Source organism: Delphinapterus leucas, chromosome 14, assembly GCF_059928025.1.
Source record: "Delphinapterus leucas isolate spDelLeu-1000000601 "Yukka" chromosome 14, BTC_Dleu_Yukka2, whole genome shotgun sequence".
NCBI lineage: Eukaryota > Metazoa > Chordata > Mammalia > Artiodactyla > Monodontidae > Delphinapterus > Delphinapterus leucas.
Window position 1 is genome coordinate 7,936,993 of NC_143142.1, and position 18,755 is coordinate 7,955,747.

Here is an 18,755-nt window from a genome sequence, read left to right on the forward strand (position 1 = left end):
TCAAGTTTCCTTTCCTCTAATATGGGACAATAACAGTACTTACCACCAGGGGTTATTGTGGTTACTGGAGAATGAAATAAGGTGTGGTTCTAACCCGAGGGAGGGTGGTTTTGTCCCCCTTCCTTCCCCGGGAACATCTGGCAAAGTCTGGAGACATTTTTGGTTGCCACAGCTGGCAGGGAAGAATTCTACTGGCACCCAGTGGGTAGAGGTTGTGATCCTGCTAAACATGTTATGATGTAAACACTCTACGGAAGAATTATTCAACCCAACTTCAACGGTGTCATAGCATGAAATAACCCTGAAATACCACAATGTTCATAAAGCCCTCAGCAAGTACCCGGCATATAGTAAAGCGTTCACTGATACTGAAGTTCTCTCTGCCATCTAAATCCCAAGCAGGTGGCCCGACCCATGGCATCGTTCTCAATCGGTACCTCTGAAGCCGGGAAGCTGAGCCTGGCTGCCTCTGGACACATAACCAACCACAGAGCCACTCAGTGCTAGGCCCAGCACTGACAGCTTTACACGGGTGCTCTCCCATGACCCCTCAACAACCTATGAGGTGTCCTGCTATTATTCGTGTCATTTTAGAGGAGGAAACTGAGGTTCAGGGAGGCTCTCAAGTCACCAAACTAGACTGTGCTTAAACTTAGGCCTGTCTGCTCTTAAGAACAGTGGCAGTGCGTATAGAAAACTACCATTTTTTCAGAAAAGGTAGGATGTGTACTTGTTTATGTATAAAATCTCTAGATGGGAACAAAATAAACTGGCAACAATGGTTGTCTCTGGGGAGAATTGGGAACCTGGGAACAGGAGAGGGACAGCAATTTTTCACTGCTGTGTTTGGAACCTATGAATGTATTATCTACCCAGGTCTCTGCAGAAGCAGGGAGGTGGGTATCTTAGGGGAAGGATGGAAGATGCCTAGGTTTTCTCTGGGGAGCAGTGGAGATTTTCACACAGGGGCACCTGCCCCACCCTACTTGGTCCCAGTCAGAGGGCCTTCTGGGGACAGGGGAGGGGTGGGTCCTGGTGTATGTGATGCAGGACAGAGGCAAGAAGCTGCAGTAGGATAAAGGGGCCCCCCCTCCCCCACTCAGCCCACCAAGCTGCTGTGGCCATGTCCAAGTCTGCACAGAAGGACAAAAGCTTAAGGCCACACTTTCCCACAACCAACTCTCACTTCAGCCAGAGCACTTGTGTTTTTATAAAACCACTTTCTGTATCAGGTTTATGGGACAGAATGAGCTGTCAAACACAAATGCCCTCTGGGGCCAGGTGAGTAACATATGAAGCTGGGCTGGTGTCATACAATAGGGAGTGGTGGGGACTGTGGCAAATACATCTCCTGGGTAAGAGGTAGCTGCAACTCAGCTCCTGTTCATTGTTGCTCTGCAAGAAGGCGGGCCCAGTAATGCTGCTGCTGGATCTTCCGATTTCTTAAGCAAAGCCAGAATCAGTCTACGTAAGATTTTTTGAGTGTCTAGGCTCTGAGCCAGATTTCCAGGCTCGAAAACTTATCCTCTTTGGACATCAATTTTTGTCATCTGCAAAATGGAGAAAAAATTCCTCCCAGAATGCACAACCTGATCGTACAGATGAGGAAATATCAGAGAAACAAGACAGAGGCAGCATTCTACAAAACCACTGGCTCACGCATAGCACAGGGAGATCAGCTCGGTGCTTTGTGACCGCCTGGAGGGGTGGGAGGGAGGGAGACACAAGAGGGAAGAGATATGGGAACATATGTATATGTATAACTGATTCACTTTGTTATAAAACAGAAAGTAACACACCATTGTAAAGCAATTATACTCCAATAAAGATGTTAAAAAAAACAACAACACTGGCTCAGACTCTTCAAAAATGTTGATATTACAAAGGACAAAGAAAGGCTGTCCCAAATAAAAGGTGACTAAAGAGACATGACAACCCAATGCAGTGCATGATCCTGGATGGAAAAATCACTATAAGAAAGGACATGATTGGGACAAAGAGGGAAACTGAAAACGAATGTTGTTGTATTAGATAATAGTATCGCATCAATGTCAAATTTCCTGAATTTGATCATCGAATTGTGGTTATGTAGAGGAATGTCCTTGGTTTAAGCTAGAAATCTGTAACTAATGCATATGGCTCAGGGAGAAAACATACTGTCATTCTCATTACTCACATTTTCAGTATTTGCAAATTTGCCTACTTGCTGAGGTCAAACAAGGTGACCCTCTGCCTCCTTTCAGCTCATGCTGTAAACAAGTATCCTTTTCACAGTCTATTTAGTGCTACGTTTTTCACATTTTGGTGCTTTTTGTTGGTGATTTCACTACTTAAAATGGTCCCCAAGGGTAACAATGAAGTGCTGTCTAGTGTTCAGAGCACAGGAAGGCTGTGTTGTGCCTTACGGAGAAAATGTGTGTTATGTAAGTTTCAGTCACAAATGAGTGATAGTGCTGTTGTGATAGCAATAGCGTGTAAGTTCAATGTTATATATAACATATATTAAGGCGTCTTTAAAAAGAAACACACAAAAAACAAGGCTGTGTATTGACTGGTTGACAAAAATGTTGTGACCAGAGGCTCGCAGGAACATAACCCCGTATCTCTTAGGAGAAATACTCACTAATTCAGTGTTGTTCTGTGACTAGAACAGAACCACTGCGAATAAGAATTGACTGTATATATATTTCAGTTACTCTTCATGGAACTTTTGGGGGTAGGTTTGAAATTTCCCAAAATGTTGAAAAAATTTTTTTTGTTTAGAGGCTCACCTATTGGGGCACCAGGAGAAATACCAGGCAGTCCAGACCCAACAAATACAGACACAAGAGGAGGTGTCCCTTATGAGTATATTTCTGTGTTCGCACACGCACACACACACACACAAAATCGACACTGAACGGGGAGGGGGGTCAAGATGGAAAGGACAGGAGGCACCCAGGTGGCACTGGCACAGGGGAGGAGGAGGGACAAAGGGAGCGTTTGTCCCCTCTCTGGCTCCCACCGGTGGCTTCAGAACAGGAGGTGAACCTGGGGCTGGAAGAACAGGAAGTGCTTATTCTCTTAGAGGAAAGTTTCAAAGTGCAGTAATTTCTCTTTAAAAAAAGCCTCTTCCCTCCACTCTCTGCCCCCTGACAAAAGCCCAGCCCCCTATACAGGCTGTCCTTGAGGCTGGGCCGGGACAAGGTCGTGGGGAAGGGCGTAAGGCCAAAGCTCCGAAGTGCCCAGCCCAGGAGGGCTTAGGCATAGTGGCTGCCGGGGGTCAGGGGGTGGTCCCCTCTGTGGTCCAGCTGGTCCTGCAGGCGGGCAAACTCGGCCAGCTCATTGAGCTCCTGGAACTGTCGGTCCGTCTTATGGCTGACCAGTGAGCGGTAGAAGTGGACAGCAAAGACGATAAAGATCAGGCCGAAGGGGACCATAATGGTGGTGGAGGCGATGGCGGCGGCCTGTCCTGGGGTGATGCCGCCGGTGCTGCCGCTGACGTTGGCGGCCGCGCCGCTGGCCGGGGGCTTGCTGGTGGGCCGCACCTGACCCGGCTGTTTCTTGAGAGGCAAGAACTTGACCCAGCAGAGCAGCACGACCTCAGCCAGGAAGAGCAGCGTGCCGATGACAGTGGAGAAGGCCCAGGCCAGCTCGATGTGGCGGTGCATGCGCTCGTGGGGCGACTCTTTGACCGAGTTGAGGTTGTGCACGTTGCTCACCGCCTCGATATTGGGCAGGATGCAGGTGCTGATCATGAGCGCAAACAGGTGCACGGCCACCAGCACCGTGGTGCAGGCACTGAAGGCGATGAGCAGCCCCGGCGGGTAGTCGTGGTCAGCGTCCAGCTGCACCTCCACCATCGCCACCTGAGGTGGGGGGGGGGAGGAAGAGGTGGGCTAAGTGACAAGATAGTCATGGCTCAGAAGCTCTCCTCCCATCAAGCTCTGGGACCCTGGGTAAGTCACTTAGCCTCTCTGAGCCTCAGTGTCCGTATCTGTATAATGGGGATAATAAGACCCACCCACTTAGGGTTGAGAAGCGGCAGGAAGTACTGGTAGAGGGTGCAGGCTTGGAGCCCGGGCTGCCTGGATTTGAATCCCAGTTCTGCCACTCACGAGCTACGTGTCCTTGGGAAAGACACTGAACCTCTCTGTGCCTCAACTCTCTTATTTGTAAAGTAGGGATATGGTATCAGTTAATAGGATTATTTTAACAATTAAATGAGAGCTCCTGGTAGATGGCAAACACCTCCCAAATAGTAATCATCACAAATGGTTAAAATGGTAAGTTTTATGTAAATTTCACTATGACAAAAAAGTTTACATGAATGAAAAAAGGCTCCCTTCCTGTTGGCACCACACTCCCAATTCCCAAGCAGAGGTTTCTTTTTGAAAATTATTCTATTTTTTAAAATAAATTTATTTATTTATTTTTGGCTGTGTTGGGTCTTCGTTGCTGCGCACAGGCTTTCTCTAGTTGCAGACAGCAGGGGCTACTCTTCTTCGTGGTGCGTGGGCTTCTTATCGCAGTGGCTTCTCTTGTGGCCGAGCATGGGCTCTAGGCACGCGGGCTTCAGTAGTTGCAGCACGCGGGCTCAGTAGTTGTGGTGCATGGGCTTAGTTGCTCCGCAGCATGTGGGATCTTTCCGGACCAGGGCTCGAACACGTGTCCCCTGCATTGGCAGGCAGATTCTTAACCACTGCGCCACCACGGAAGTCCCAAGCAGAGGTTTCCTCATGCCCTGCTCTGGGGACAAGGAGAGGGGTGGGGTGAAGGGATGAAGGCCCTCCCAGGTCATGCCCAGGCCCCTTCTGAGAACACAGTGCACCAACCAAGAAGGAATTAAGAGAGGCTTCCCAGAAGAGCTGGGCTCTGGCTGGGTGCTGCGGTGCAGTCGGCAAGCCCCAGGGCCATCTCCTCCTCCAGCCCCAGTGCTGGGCTCAGGGCCCCAGGGCTGATGCACTAGCTGCTCCCCAGTTCCTGGAGACCTGTGGATCTGGGGTCACCAGGGGCATGCTCCAGGCCCGCCACCCACCTCCTCTCACCTGGGCCTTGCAAATCACCCCCATGTGAAGGATCCAGCTCATCAGATATGGGCCGGGAGAAGCGGGCAGTGGGCACGCTGCCAGGGTCTGCCTGCCGAGGCTGGAGGGAGTGGGGAAGCAAGTGCCAATGGCAACACCAATAAGGAGAATGACCCTTCATAAAAGGTTCGCTGTGTGTGCCAGGCTCAGAAGGGGGAGGCCTGATGCTGAAATGTACCCACGAGCCCCACACCTGCCCCGACCCTTCCTTACTCCGGGGGAGGGGGTGGGCTCTTTCCTTCCCAGCTTTCTTGTTTGTAATGCCTGGCCCTGTTTGCTTTCATTTCTTGTACCTCCACAGCCTTCCTAGGCCTGGAAAGGCAATGTAGGGCAGTGGTTAGGAGCACAGGCTCTGGAACCAGGTTGCCTGCTTTGAGCCCTGACTGCTCTGCCCTTTATTAGGCTGTGAGGCTCTAGCAAGTTCCTTTAAATTTCTGGGCCTAAGTTTCCTTATCTGTAAAAAACAGAATATTGGGGGACTTCCCTGGGGGTCCAGTGGGTAAGACTACACACTCCCAATGCAGGGGGCCCAGGTTTGATCCCTCGTGAGGGAACTAGATCCCGCATGCCGCAACTAAGACCCGGATCAGCCAAAATCAATCAATTAATTAATTAATAATTAAAAAATAGAAAATTGGGGGAATTCCCTGGCAGTCCAGTGGTTAGGACTAGGTGCTCTCACTGCCGGGGCCCAGGTTCAATCCCTGGTCGGGGAACTAAGATCCCACAAGTTGCGCGGTGTGGCCAAACAAAAAGAAAAAAAAGACTGGTACATAACTCAGAGAGTTGTGAGGACTGAGTTAATCCCACATTAAACACTTAGTGCCTGGCACAGAGTAAACCCTCAATAAAAGAGGCTTTACTATTATTACTGTTATTCAGTTTAAAAACCTCACCCTCAATCCCAGTGTCTCTATATGAAACCCTCTGGGTTTCTATCCTCCTGTCCAGCCTGAGAAAACCAAAGCCAAATTGGCAGCCCTGGGTTTTGGCTCCAGAAACACCCCTGCTTCCCTGGGTGACCTTGGTCAAGACCTTCCCTGTTGTCTCTGAAAAAGGAGGGTATGTGGCAAAATTAAGGTCGCTGTCTAGAGCTGATTTGGGGTTGGACACTTTGAGAATTTGGTGAAAATATCGGATACTCCTTAAGACAGCCAGGTATATACAGTCATATGACTTTGCAGACAATTTCAACAGGAGTCACAGACTTCTGTCTTAGAATTCCCACAACTGATGACTGTATAAACTTTTCATCCCAGGAGTTTGTAAAATGTTTCAAGCCCACATAAATCTGGGGCAGTGCCATGAGGATTCTGACCATTTTTAGGATCACTCACTGGTGGCCTAAGGCCAATGCTGGGATTGCTTGGCACATGCGGGTGAGGGATGCAGGGCATCCGAGCAGGCCACCAGGGCACGGCAGGTTAAGGGCTGCACCCCGGGCTCCCTGGTCTCTGTCCCCGGGCCTGACCACACTGGAAAAGGGGGGCACCTCCGGCAAGGCGTACCTCCTGCCACGTCCCCCCCCACCCCAGCACTTCCTCTTCCTGTTTTGGCCTGCCCGGAACCTGAAACCGGAGAAGGGACCAGCAGGAGAGTCTGTTGCTTGGCTGCCTCAGGTCCACTGGCTACTAATTCACTCACCTGAAATGTCCAGACCCATTAGGTGCATCAGGCCCCGAGCTGGTTGCTGGGGGTCTATACAGCGGCAGGGGGAACGACACACACATATACAGGTAAACCATCTGTTCTCTTAAGCCTGGTATCTCTACCTCTACAGAGCCATTAAGAGTGAACCGGCTCCTCCACTTACAAAGCTGGTAACCTCTCTATGCCACAGGTTCTACATCTATAAAATAGGGGCTGTTATGAGGATTCAACAGATTAATGAATACAAAGCCCTTAGCACAAGATCTGTCATATATATATATATATATATATATATATATATGCTTAATAAAGTGTCAATGATTACTAGCAGCACTATTATTACTTTTTTACAAATGAGGAAACTGAGGCTCTGTGCAAAGGGGGTAATAGCATTTTCCTCACACCTGCTACTACAGACCAAATGTCTGCAAACCCTCTAAATTCATATTTTAAATCCTAACCCCCAAGGTGATGGTGTGAGGAGGTAGGGCCTTTGGGGGTGACTATGTCTTGGGGGTGGTGCCCTAGTGCCCTTACAGGAGAGTTGCCCCCAGCAGAGACCCCCTCACCACTCCTGCCAGGTGAGGACAGTAGTCATTGTCTATGAACCCGGAAGCCAGCCCCTCACCAGACACTGAATCTGCTGGCACCTTGATCTCGGACTTCTAGTCTCCAGAACTGTGAGAAATAAACATCTGTTGTTTATAAGCCACCCAGTTTGTGGTATTCTGTTATAGCAGCCCAGACAGACTAAGACAATCACTGAGGGGATTAAATGAGGTCTTGACAGGGGTTTAACAAAGGGCCAGCCCCCAGAAGGTACTCAATAAATCTTAGTTAAAAAGAAAAACGCAGGGCTTAAAGTGGAAGACAAACAGCCCCTGCACGCGCTCAGCTGAGGCTGCTGAGAGCTGACCCTGTGTGCCCGTGTTCTGTTCCCTGGGGAGGGTGAGGGGCTCAGACCCCCCCCCCACTCTGGGCCTGGCCTGCTCCAGCTCCAAACCCTGGGTACAAGGAGAATGTGTGTCCCACGGCACAGCTGGCCAGATGGCCACCTTGGCAGGACAGAGACCACCTTGCCGGACCCCCAGGCTCTAGAGCCGTACACACAGCTGTTGGGACACACCTGGCCTGGGGACACCAGAATTTCCCCCGAGGTCTTGGGCTGGTGGGGAGCCTGGGCAGCTCAGCCTGTGACGCTGGGCCTTCTGAGAAGGGGCCTTGCCGTGCTCCGGAAGAAACCCCATCATCCTTGCTGGACCCTACAGTTCCTGGAACTTGGAGCACGCTGGCGGGCCGTGTGTACCGTTCCCACATTGGGGACCAAGCTCAGTGTCCTGGGGCTGCGTGAACGAATGGCTGGCACAAATCATGGCTCCTGATGAAAACTGTTCACAGGAATAAAAACTACTGCTTTTTTCAGAATGTGTCCCACTTTGGAAATCTCCCCAAGGGCAGGGAGGGTAAAGCCAGGGGGGGCCTCTCGGAATCTGGCAGGCAACTCCCAGGGCCCCAGCTGAGTCCCAGAGAGATCAGATCAGATTGCAAGCAGCTTCGCAAGGTAAATATAGCCAGAGTGCTGGGCCGTTAACCTAAAATAAACAGCTCCCAGCCAGCCACAGGCCTGCTTAAACCTGGCCATATGGGTCCTAAAGGGTGAGGAAGGGCGAGGGACGGCCAGCCCCACCTCACTCTGGTCTGCGGACCTCTGACACCACCACCCCGCCAAGGGGAACCAAACCTCAAGCACGAGCCAAGAAGAGGCTCCTGAGAAGGGCAGGGCCTGGCTGGCCTTGCTGGGTGTCTGCCCACCACGCCCAGATGCCAACCACTCTTCTCACTCCTGTTGGGCTCCATGGAGACCCCTGCCACCTGGCGCCGAGGCCAGGCCCTTCCAAGGCAGCCTTCCCATGCCTGGCCTGACCCGGGCACCCAACAGCTAGAAGACACAACTCTCCTTTCCCAAGCCTGGGCTTCTCCTGTTCACTGGAGCCGCCATGCCACAGTCACCCTGGGTCACCGAGCGCTGCCTGAGCCTGCTGGACCCCCCTCCGATGCAAACTATCTATTAAGAGAGGATTGAGGGCTCATCCAGTAATTTACAAGCTCTTTTGACCACCATCGACCAGTATTCCAAAGGTTTCCCTAAATAGACACACACCCATTTATAACAGAAACAAGTTTCCCCAAACAATAATTATCCTTAAAGCATGCTAATCCAGCCTCCTCTTACACGTGATGCATGCTGCTGCTTTCTATTTCATTCCACTCTTATTCCAAAAAAAGAACACACAAAAAACCTGCTGGTTGCGACTCAATGTCACAAGCCACTAACAGGTTGAACCTGCAGGTTGGGGGGAGGGGGTAAAGAACAGGCCTAGCCTTTCTCTTCATCTGGCTAATTTTGACGTCCTCAGGTTTTTACCTTCCAAGTCACCCCTGTTCCATGGCCTCCCAGGTGAGGACGGGGCCATTCATTCGTTCATGGACTATTTTTTTTTTGTGGCTGCGCTGCGCGGCTTAAGGGATCTTAGTTCCTCAACCAGGGAGTGAACCCGTGCCCTCAGGAGTGAAAGTGCAGAGTCCTAACCACTGGACCGCCAGAGAATTCCCCTCACGGTCAACTTTCATTGAGAACTTACTATGTGCCTTAAGGATCTTGTGGCTCCGCTGGAGAAAAAGCAGGAAGACAGCAGAATCCCTGCCCCAGGGAGGATGACAGGTACTAAACGTTTAGGCAAGTATTTTCAGACGGTGGTAAGTGTCCCTCCACCAACTCTCCTCCACCACTGCGCTTGCCAAACACGTTCTGAAGATGTAATGACACGTCTGGTTTCCTCCACTCTACTTCCCTGTTTCTCTAGCTTCCAGCATTGGGCCTTGTCCCTCTAGGGGCCTCACTAAACAAATATTAAAGGCAAGACTTGACCTTTGGGTATTTCAGCCCAGGGTTTCTAAAGTGTCCAAAGACAATCCTATGTAATCCATTGGAAACCCTAAGAACTCTCATGACATTCCTTTTTCAGCTCATCCTTTCAACTTTTCAATGTTTTTTGTTTTTTTTTTTTTTTTTTTTTTTTGCGGTACACGGGCCTCTCACTGTTGTGGCCTCTCCCGTTGCGGAGCACAGGCTCCGGACGCGCAGGCTCAGCGGCCATGGCTCACGGGCCCAGCCGCTCCGCGGCACGTGGGATCCTCCCTGACCGGGGCACGAACCCGTGTCCCCTGCATTGGCAGGCGGACCCCCAACCACTGGGCCACCAGGGAAACCCTCAATGTTGTATTTTTATGTACTTTTTTTGTTGTTGTTTTGATTTGTCTTTATGTACTTTTTAAAAATTTCTGGCCGCACAGCTTGTGGAATCTTAGTTCCCCAACCAAGGACTGAACCCGCGCCCCTGCAGTGGAAGTGTGGAGTCCTAACCACTGGACCGCCAGGGAAGTCCCCTATGTACCTTTTAATACTTATGTTTTATTAGCACACATATCAGTCATTACCATACATATATGTATACATATACACATAGTGTGCATACACATGTATACAAATACTGAGCCTAGTGTTGACAATATTTTGAGTGGGGTGTGCACTCAAAAAGTTTGGAGACCACTTATATCAGGGGTCGCCAAACTGGCCTTCAGTGTACTTCTTTGCAAATAAAGTTTTACTGGCACACAGCCATGCCCACTCATTTATCTAAGGTCTGTGGCTGCTTTTGAGCTAAAATAGCAGAATTGAGTACAGGTTTCCCCCATAGTGTACCTCTGAAACCTTTTGTAAGGTGAAATGGCCTAAAGGGATGGAGCAATTACCTTAGGAGACATCTTGCTAACAGATGCACAAATAAACCGAGATTAAAGCACAGACGCTAAAAGACACAGCTCAAAGCTCTGGCGACTTGATGCCGAGATGCTGAGTGCTGAGTGTGGTTCCAGGGAAAGGAGTTTGGTGGTGCCAGTCTCACCCCTCGGGGTGCGAGCTGCCTCTATAACGGCTCACTGCAAACCAAATGCTACATGCTATTTTCGCTTTTTACCTTTTTTTGGTAAAAGTAAAAATTCTCTTTGGGTTTCTTTCAGGTTAGTGAAAACAGGTACTAACGTAGGTCTTTCGTATAAGCGAGGTGGTGTAAAGCAAACTTTCGAGAAGTAGGGGACACCTGTAGTTACACTGAGACTGTGTGGCCTGCAAAGCTGAAAATATTTACTTTATAGAAAAAGTTGGTCCGTTCCTGGGTTAGACCAATGCTCCCAAAAAGGGCTGTCAAACCACAGTCCCAGAAGATTCTCCTCTGAAGAGTTTGTGGTTCCACCCGTTTTCTTTTTGGTTTTTTTTTGGCCACACCGCACAGCTTGTGGGATCTTAGCTCCCTGACCAGGAATTGAACCCACGCCTTTGGCAGTGAAAGTATGGAGTCCTAACCACTGGACTGCCAGGGAATTCCCGTGTTTCTATCAGCTTAAGGCATCCCTTCTGGGGAGCATATTCAAGGCCTTCCAGAAGAAGTTCCACCAGAGAGAAACTTGCTCTTGTTTAAACTTTCTCGGTTTCATTTCTCCAGGGAATCGCCTTCCCAACATTGATTACCACAGTGCCACCTTGGGAAGCCCTAGAGCTCTCCTTCATCAGCCCTGGATCCAGCAGAAATCAGCAGAGCTCAACAGAGACCCTGGCTGAAAATTCCAGACACGTGCCACAGGCACTTGTGAAGTTTTCCAAAAGTCTTCTCGGCTAGGCAGGGAGTGCCTTCCCCTTGGGACATTCAGCAAAGTTCCATTTGTACACGGCCCAGAGTGCAGAACTGCACATCTGGAAGACTTCAAAGGCCCAGTTTTCAACTAACAGCAAGGGACACGGTGAGAGGGTGGTTGAGTAGAAAAGACTCCAAGTCAGAGGGACTGGGGCTTGAAATCTACTAGCTGGGTGATCAGAACCTCTGTAAGCCTCTGCGGAGGTGACAGTACATATGTTTAAGAGCTGTTCTGAGGATTAAGTAAGAATGAAAGAAAAGGATCCAGGCTCTTGCCTGGTGTTCAATAAATAGTAACATCTTCAACATTATTCAAGAATTCATCATGGAACTCCTCTGCTCCAAAACCTTCCATGGCTCCCCACTGCCGATACCAGAGTTCAAACGTCCCAAACAGCAAGTCAAGGCCCTGCACCATCTAGTCTGGCTAGATTCATCTTCCTCTACTATCCCCAACACACCCTCAACTCCAGCCACACCACACTCTCTGCCTTTTCCTGGAGACCCTATAATTCCTCACCTTAGTAACTGTGCTCCTAAATACTTCCTCTGACAGAGGGTTCTTCCCTAAGCCCTAACTCTACCACCCTCAAGGCTAGGCTGGAATCACATTCTTCTAAACCAGTTAACCCTTATAAAAGAAGCCCTGGGAATTCCCTTGTGGGCCAGTGGTTAAGGTTCAGTGCTTTCACTGTCGTGGGCCCGGATGCAATTCCTGATGGGGAAACTAGGATCCCACATGCTGCAGCATGACCAAAAAAAAAAAAAAGCAGTCCCAACATCATGGGAACAAGGGTGAGAGAGTTTCCGTTGTACCTGGGCCAGGTACTTTCTAAGTGCTTTGCAAATACAAATGAATCCTCACACCAAGCCTATGAGGTTGGTATTACTATTACCCCCATTTTACAGAAGAGGAAGCTAACACCCAGAGACATTAAGCAACTTCCCCAGGATCTCACAGTTATAAGTGGTAGAGCCGGGGTTTGAACCCAAGCTGTCTGGCTCCAGAGTCCCGGTTCTTACTCTGCTCTACAATACGCGAGCCTCCCAGCTCTGTCCTCCCACCACTCTCTCTGGTGCTTCCTCTCCTGTAGCAGTGGGGCCACACCATGGTCACAGGGCCCCACAGCTTACCAGTCAGGTAACCTCGGACAAGTCATTCACTGCGGAACCACACCTACCCTCACTCCCCAGGCTGTGAAAATCACAAGAGATAGTACTTAGTACAACGTCTAGCCTATTCCAAGAGCCCAATCGACAATGGCAATGATTACCATGAGTAAAGAGCACCAGGACTTCCCTGGTGGGGCAGTGGTTAAGAATCCGCCTGCCAATGCAGGGGACACGGGTTCGAGCCCTGGTCCGGGAAGATCCCACAGGCCGCAAAACAACTAAGCCTGTGCGCCACAACTACCGAGCCTGTACCCTAGAGCCCAAGAGCCACAATTACTGAGCCCACGTGCTGCAACTACTGAAGCCCGCGTGCCTAGAGCCCGTGCTCCGCAACAAGAGAAGCCACCGCAGTGAGAAGCCAGCGCACCGCAATGAAGAGTAGCCCCCGCTCGCTGCAGCTAGAGAAAAGCCCGTGCGCAGCAACGAAGACCCAACACAGCCATAAATGAAATAAATAAAATAAAATAAAGAATCTGCCTTCCAAAGCAGGCGACGCGGGTTCGATCCCTGGTTGGGGAACTAAGATCCCACATGCCATGAGGCAACTAAGCCCACACACCAAAACTACTGAGCACTGAGCACGTGGGCCACAACTAGAGAGAAGCCCACGCGCCGCAGTGGAGGATGCCACGAACCGCAACTAAGACCCGATGCAGCAAAAATAAAATAAATAAATAAATAAATATTAAAAAAAAAAAAAGTAATGAGCACCATGAGTAATTTGTTCCTCGTCTCCAGGCCCCCTGGACTCGGAACGTGTCACAGAGGCTCAATAATGCCTTATGATTTGAGCCCTTCCTTCCAACTCATTTTCAGAGAAATTCCAAGCAGCTTCTGAACCCACTCTGGAACCTGGGAACAAAAGGGTGCTGGCAGGTAGAGAACTTGAGGAGGCAGATAATCCAAAAATAATTGATCCCAGGTCACAGAGAGCATTTTGTTTACCCTTCCCAATTATCTACTGCTTAGGCTAACGTTACAGGCGGCCCTCCCCAGCACACCACGATGGCTGCGTGTGCTCACCACGGCCCCAAGGGGACAGGGTCAGGCCGAGGCTGGCTGCCTCTTGCTGAGAGGTAAACTGAGGCACATATGGCCCGAGTCATGGCACCCTCGGCTCAAGGAGCACTTGCAGGCTGCTGATCATGTGCTACATCCAGGGCCCCTGGTTTTAAGAGTCTGGGTGCTGAGCCCAAGTTCTGCCGTTTCTGGAAATGCCGTCAGGAACGGGAATCTTGTCTGAAGATAATTCCTCAATCCTTCGTAGGCCATCGGACCTTGTAATGACTCCGCATGCAAGTCCACGGGAGAACAGAATATGTGCCTCCTTTGCACACATGAGAAAACTGGCCCCAAAGAGTAAAGCCGCTGTCTGAGGTCCCATGGCCTCAGGGCACCTGGCCAGGCCCTTCCACCCATGAACGGGGAGTCTCTCCATCCCCTTCAGGCTCTTGGGAGACCCTCCCTCAATCTCACCTTGTGCACAGGTGAGTCTGGCATCCTCACCAACTCTCCCACCCTTGGAAATCAAAGGTCACGTCATGTCACTTCTTCTGGTGTTCCAGGTCTCTAGGAAGGAAGCCCTCTGGGGGCAGGAAGTTGGTTGTGCTGACTCACAGGCCAAGGGAGAGTAGTCCAGGAAACCTGCTCACTCTAGTTTCCATGGCGCTTGGCTGTGTGGCACCCCTTCCTCTCCAAGTATCCTTCACAAGGCTGGGTGGTTTTGGTGGGATCGGGATGCAGGCAGACCCGCCCTGCTGAGCACCCACTCTCCACCCTAACGCCATCTCTCCCACTCATTTCCAGACTCATGGCAAACGCAGTCACTCTCTTGTAACTGCTTCCCCAGAACAGAGGCTGGTTATGGGGTTTAGCCTTCCCGGCTGGCAGAATTTTGGGGATTTCATCAGTGGAGCCAGGAAGCCTTCTCCACCCTGACTGGGTAAAATAAAGGTCCCCAAGAAACAGCCTGGGTGAGTCAAGGCCCACCAAGTGCCTCTGGCCACCCCTGCTGCCTGACTTCCCCACAGTGTTTTTAGCAAGAGGAAGAGGGAGATGACATCTGATTAGGAGGCCCGGCTTCTAAGACACGATTCAAGAAGGCAGGAAAGCGTCACCCATCAGCTCCTTACTTCTCCTGGAGTGGGAAGGGGCCTGGGCAGCTGTGAATTTATGACCCCAAGAAAAAGAGGACTAGGCAGGGCTTCCCTAGTGGCGCAGTGGTTGGGAGTCCGCCTGCCGATGAAGGGGACGCGGGTTCGTGCCCCGGTCCGGGAGGATCCCACATGCCGCGGAGCGGCTGGGCCCGTGAGCCATGGCCGCTGAGCCTGCGCGTCCGGAGCCTGTGCTCCACAACGGGAGAGGCCACAACAGTGAGAGGCCCGCGTACCGCAAAAAAAAAAACAAACAAAAAAGAAAAGAAAAAAGAAAACAGAGGAATATAAGCATCCCACCATCTGAAACCCAGAGAGCTGCTGTGAAGAGCTGACACCCACCCCCAACTGTAACATTTTATTTTGCTTAAGAGAAGTTTTTCTGCTCTATTTCTCGTTCCCTACAAGGCCTGGTCCTAACAGGTCCCTGGCAGGACATGGCTCAAAGCTCCATACACCACAAATGGTACAAGTGTCCAAGAGAGTTCTGGATGTCAGCTGTCCTGGGTTCAAATCCCGCTCCAGCAGGTGAGCTGTGTGGCCTCCGGAAAGTCCCATGAAAAAACTACCTCAAAGGGTGGTCGAGGACTTAGTGCATAAGTTAGGGAACCTACACAGTGCCAAGCACCTAGTGGGTGCTTGGTAAGTGTCAGCTATTCCTAGGATTTGGGGCTGATAGAACAGCACCCCTTCATATAGACCTAAATTAAAAGCTAGAGTGACACTTCTTACAAACACACACATTCTCTCCTCCCCTCTCAAAGGCTTCCTCGATTAAATTCTGAAAGACAGAGAAACTCAGTAGCAGCCTTCATTCACCAAGTCAGAAACCGAGGCCCACATAGGGATTAGTCTGAGGGCGCACAGGCAGCAAGTGGCAGAGCCGGGAGAGCTCTTCCCCAACCTCAATCACCTGGCCTTTCCACCGTGGCCCCAGGGTGCTCTGGGACTGCTAAGGGCTTCTAAAAAGTTCTTGCGCCCGTGCATCGCCCACTAGTTTGAGGAGCACAGGGAGAGTGGCAGACACGCTCTTTTCCCAAGAAAACACGAAGGGTGCAGCCACCCCTCCCTCAAGGCCAGGGACTTACCTCACTCACTGGTGAGGCAAGAGTGCTCTGGGCTAAAAACCTTGGGGGAGGGGGAGCAGACCCCATTCATGCAGGCTGAGGTCACTGAAAGTGATTATCAGGGCTTGTTCTGTAGCTCCCTGCCCTGGGAGACTCCAAGATCCCCAGCATGAAGGCATCCTCGGGGCCATTTCTCAGCCCAACTTGCAGCCTCACCTACCCTACTCCCCGGAGGCTGGTTCTCACTCCGACCCAGCCCGAATGGGGAGCGGAAACTAAGTCCACCAGCTACATCAAGAAAGAGCCCATTCAACGGGAACATGTCCCATGCTGCTCCCCCACACCCAGTGACTCACTGGCAAGTTTCTGGAGAAGAAACTGAGGTGGGGAGCGGTTGTCAAACCCCCAGGCTGAGGCCTCGCAAAATGCCATAGGAGACAGGGTGTCGGGAAATCCCCTCTACCAGGTAATAAAAGAACCTGGCCTCAAGTGTGGGGGAACTAGGGAGACGCCTCAGGAGTCCTTTACCTCCCAACCTCCTGATACCTGCTTCCAAAGAGATCAGTCCACGTTATGTCGTTCCTTTCCCCCTGAACATCTGTGGGAATGTCTTCTTACAGATCTACGTCGAGGATCCTGCTGTTTCTCCCTCCTTGCTGCATCAAGCTTGCCCATCTGAAGGTATCTGAGCCCCCCAACCCTGGACATGTGTATGATACCGTCTCCCACATCGGGTGTCACGTGTCGCCCACCTCTCATGTCCAGCACCTCTGGACCCCTCCCGCGTCCACGACAGCTTTCTCCCAGCTCTTCCCTTCACCACCAGCCCGCCTGGCCCGCCCAGCCAGCTCCCCTGTGGGCCCCGTCAGGTCTGCGGGCGACAGTGGCCAGACCTGAAAGGGGGCAGGGCACGGCGGCCCGAGCTCACCATGGCGAAGCCGGAGAGCAGAGCCGAAGTCCGGCTGGAGGCTTTGAGCTTGGCGCGGCTCAAGTAGAGCTTGCGCCAGGACAGCGCCTGCATGGAGTGCTCGTTTAGGCTCATCACCTCCGAGTAACTCTGGCCGATCCAGTCCGGGTAGGTCACGGCGGGCGGCGGGGTCGACGGCGACCCCGGGGGCTCCCCGTCCCCGCTGCGCCGGCGGCTCCGGTGGCTGCCGCTGGTAGTGTTGCCGCAGCTGAGGGGAAGCTCAGGGCTGCTGCTGCTCGGGGGCGGGGCGGGCTCCGGATGCATGGAGCACGCTGAAAAGGCGCGGGCCGGCCCAGGCGCCTGCGAAGGCAGCGGCCCCCACCACCCCCCGCACCTCCGCCTCCGCCTCCGGCTGAGGCAGCCGCCGCCTGGGCCCCTGCGCGGGTCCGGCCTGACCCGGCCGGCCGCTAAAGACGAGGAGGTCGAGGAAGCGACTACAGCACAAGCTCGCAAACCCGCCACGCCGCTTGCAAAAGTCCGGGGCTGCAGAGACGAAAGCCTGCGCGCGAGCCAGCGTCCCGGATCCCCGGGCCCCGGACCCCCGGCGCGCGCCACGATTGGCCGCCGCCGCGGGCTGATTTGCATGCTCCCCGCCCACGAGGGGTGGGCGTGGCCTGCGCGAGTCAGGTGACTCGTCCCATCGGACGGTACCGCCCACAGTCCCTGGCCCCGCGCCGTCAGCGTCCGCGCCTCTTCCTGGAAGTGCCCCAGCACCCGGGCCTCACGGCTCTCCTGCTGCCGGCGCCTCCCATCTCCACAGCTGCTCCAGTGGCCCTTCTTCCAGAGCTCGGACTTCTGGGTCGCGCCACCTGAAGTCACCTCTGGGCGCCTCCTGAAGCCCGTTTCCCCCTTGGAACAAGGTGACTCAAGGTCTGCAGAAAAAAAGCAGACTGTGATCTGGAGTTCATTCACTCTCTATTTATTGAGCACCTGCTGGGTGCCAACACTGTTCTGGGCACTGAGGGTAGGGTGGTGAACAAAATGGACAAAATCCCCTGCCTTCGTGGAGCTTACATTCTAGTGGCGGAGACACGCAAACACCGAGGAGTAAATTATAATAGTTTAGAAGGTGATACATGTATAGAAAGGGGGAACTGGTAGTGCGGGGGCTGCAATTTTAATTGAAAATGTTCTGGACAAGGTGTTTTGTTGTTGTTGTTGTTTTAGGGCAGGGATTTTTTTGGTCTGTTTTGTCCAACTCATTCACTTACAGTTCACTATCTTCTGAAACAAGCCGGGGTGCAGGATCATAAACCCATTCAGTAAGTTTACTGCGCACCTATCAAACGCTAGGCTGAGGGATTCCAAGAAAATGGTAACTTTCATGGAATCTTATATTTTAGTGAAGAGAACAGGCAAACAACAAACAAAATAAGTTCACATCTTTCTGACTTGGTCACTTTTGAGCTGAGACCCGAACCTAGCAGTGCAAAGAAGCAGGGACCTGCTTTCCAGGGGTGGAAGGGAACAGCAGATGCAAAGACGCTGAAGCAACGATATCTGCCCGTTGGATCTTAGGAGGCCAGTTAAGCTGCAGAATACTGGAGGGCAGAGGGGCAGTGGGGGTAGAGTAGTGAGCTAAGAACTGTTCCCTAGGGTATCGACTCCAGGAGGGCAGGGACCTTCACTGTCGGTTTCACAACTCTACCCCCAGCATCTAGAGTTATTGCTTGGCACACTGCTCGGTAAATATCTGTTGAATGAATAAGTGCGGGAGAGAAAGGAATGAGTGAAACTCATAATTAGCCCAGAGTCAAGTCACAAGCATGCGGCATTCCAGGTCAGCTATGTGAAATTTAACTCTTGTCACCACTAGAGGGCGCCCCATCCACTCACCCACATTATGGGCTAAAACTGAAGGCCCCCTCCTCCCAAAAGTCTCTGGGATTCTCCCAGAGACCTTTGTTTTTATGAGACCGGGAAACTTG

General features: G+C 51.8%; 1 protein-coding gene across 1 annotated transcript; it reads right to left on the bottom strand.

The window, feature by feature from the left end:
* Positions 1 to 1,190: 1,190 nt before the first annotated feature.
* LOC111186877 (calcium release-activated calcium channel protein 1) lies at positions 1,191 to 17,344 on the bottom strand. Its single transcript, XM_022597888.2, has 2 exons — positions 16,789 to 17,344; positions 1,191 to 3,848 (listed from the first exon to the last, which is right to left on the bottom strand). The coding sequence occupies exons 1-2, from the start codon at positions 17,089 to 17,091 to the stop codon at positions 3,240 to 3,242; spliced, it is 912 nt and encodes a 303-aa protein (XP_022453596.2). The 5' UTR covers positions 17,092 to 17,344; the 3' UTR covers positions 1,191 to 3,239.
* Between the last annotated feature and the right edge of the window lie 1,411 nt (positions 17,345 to 18,755).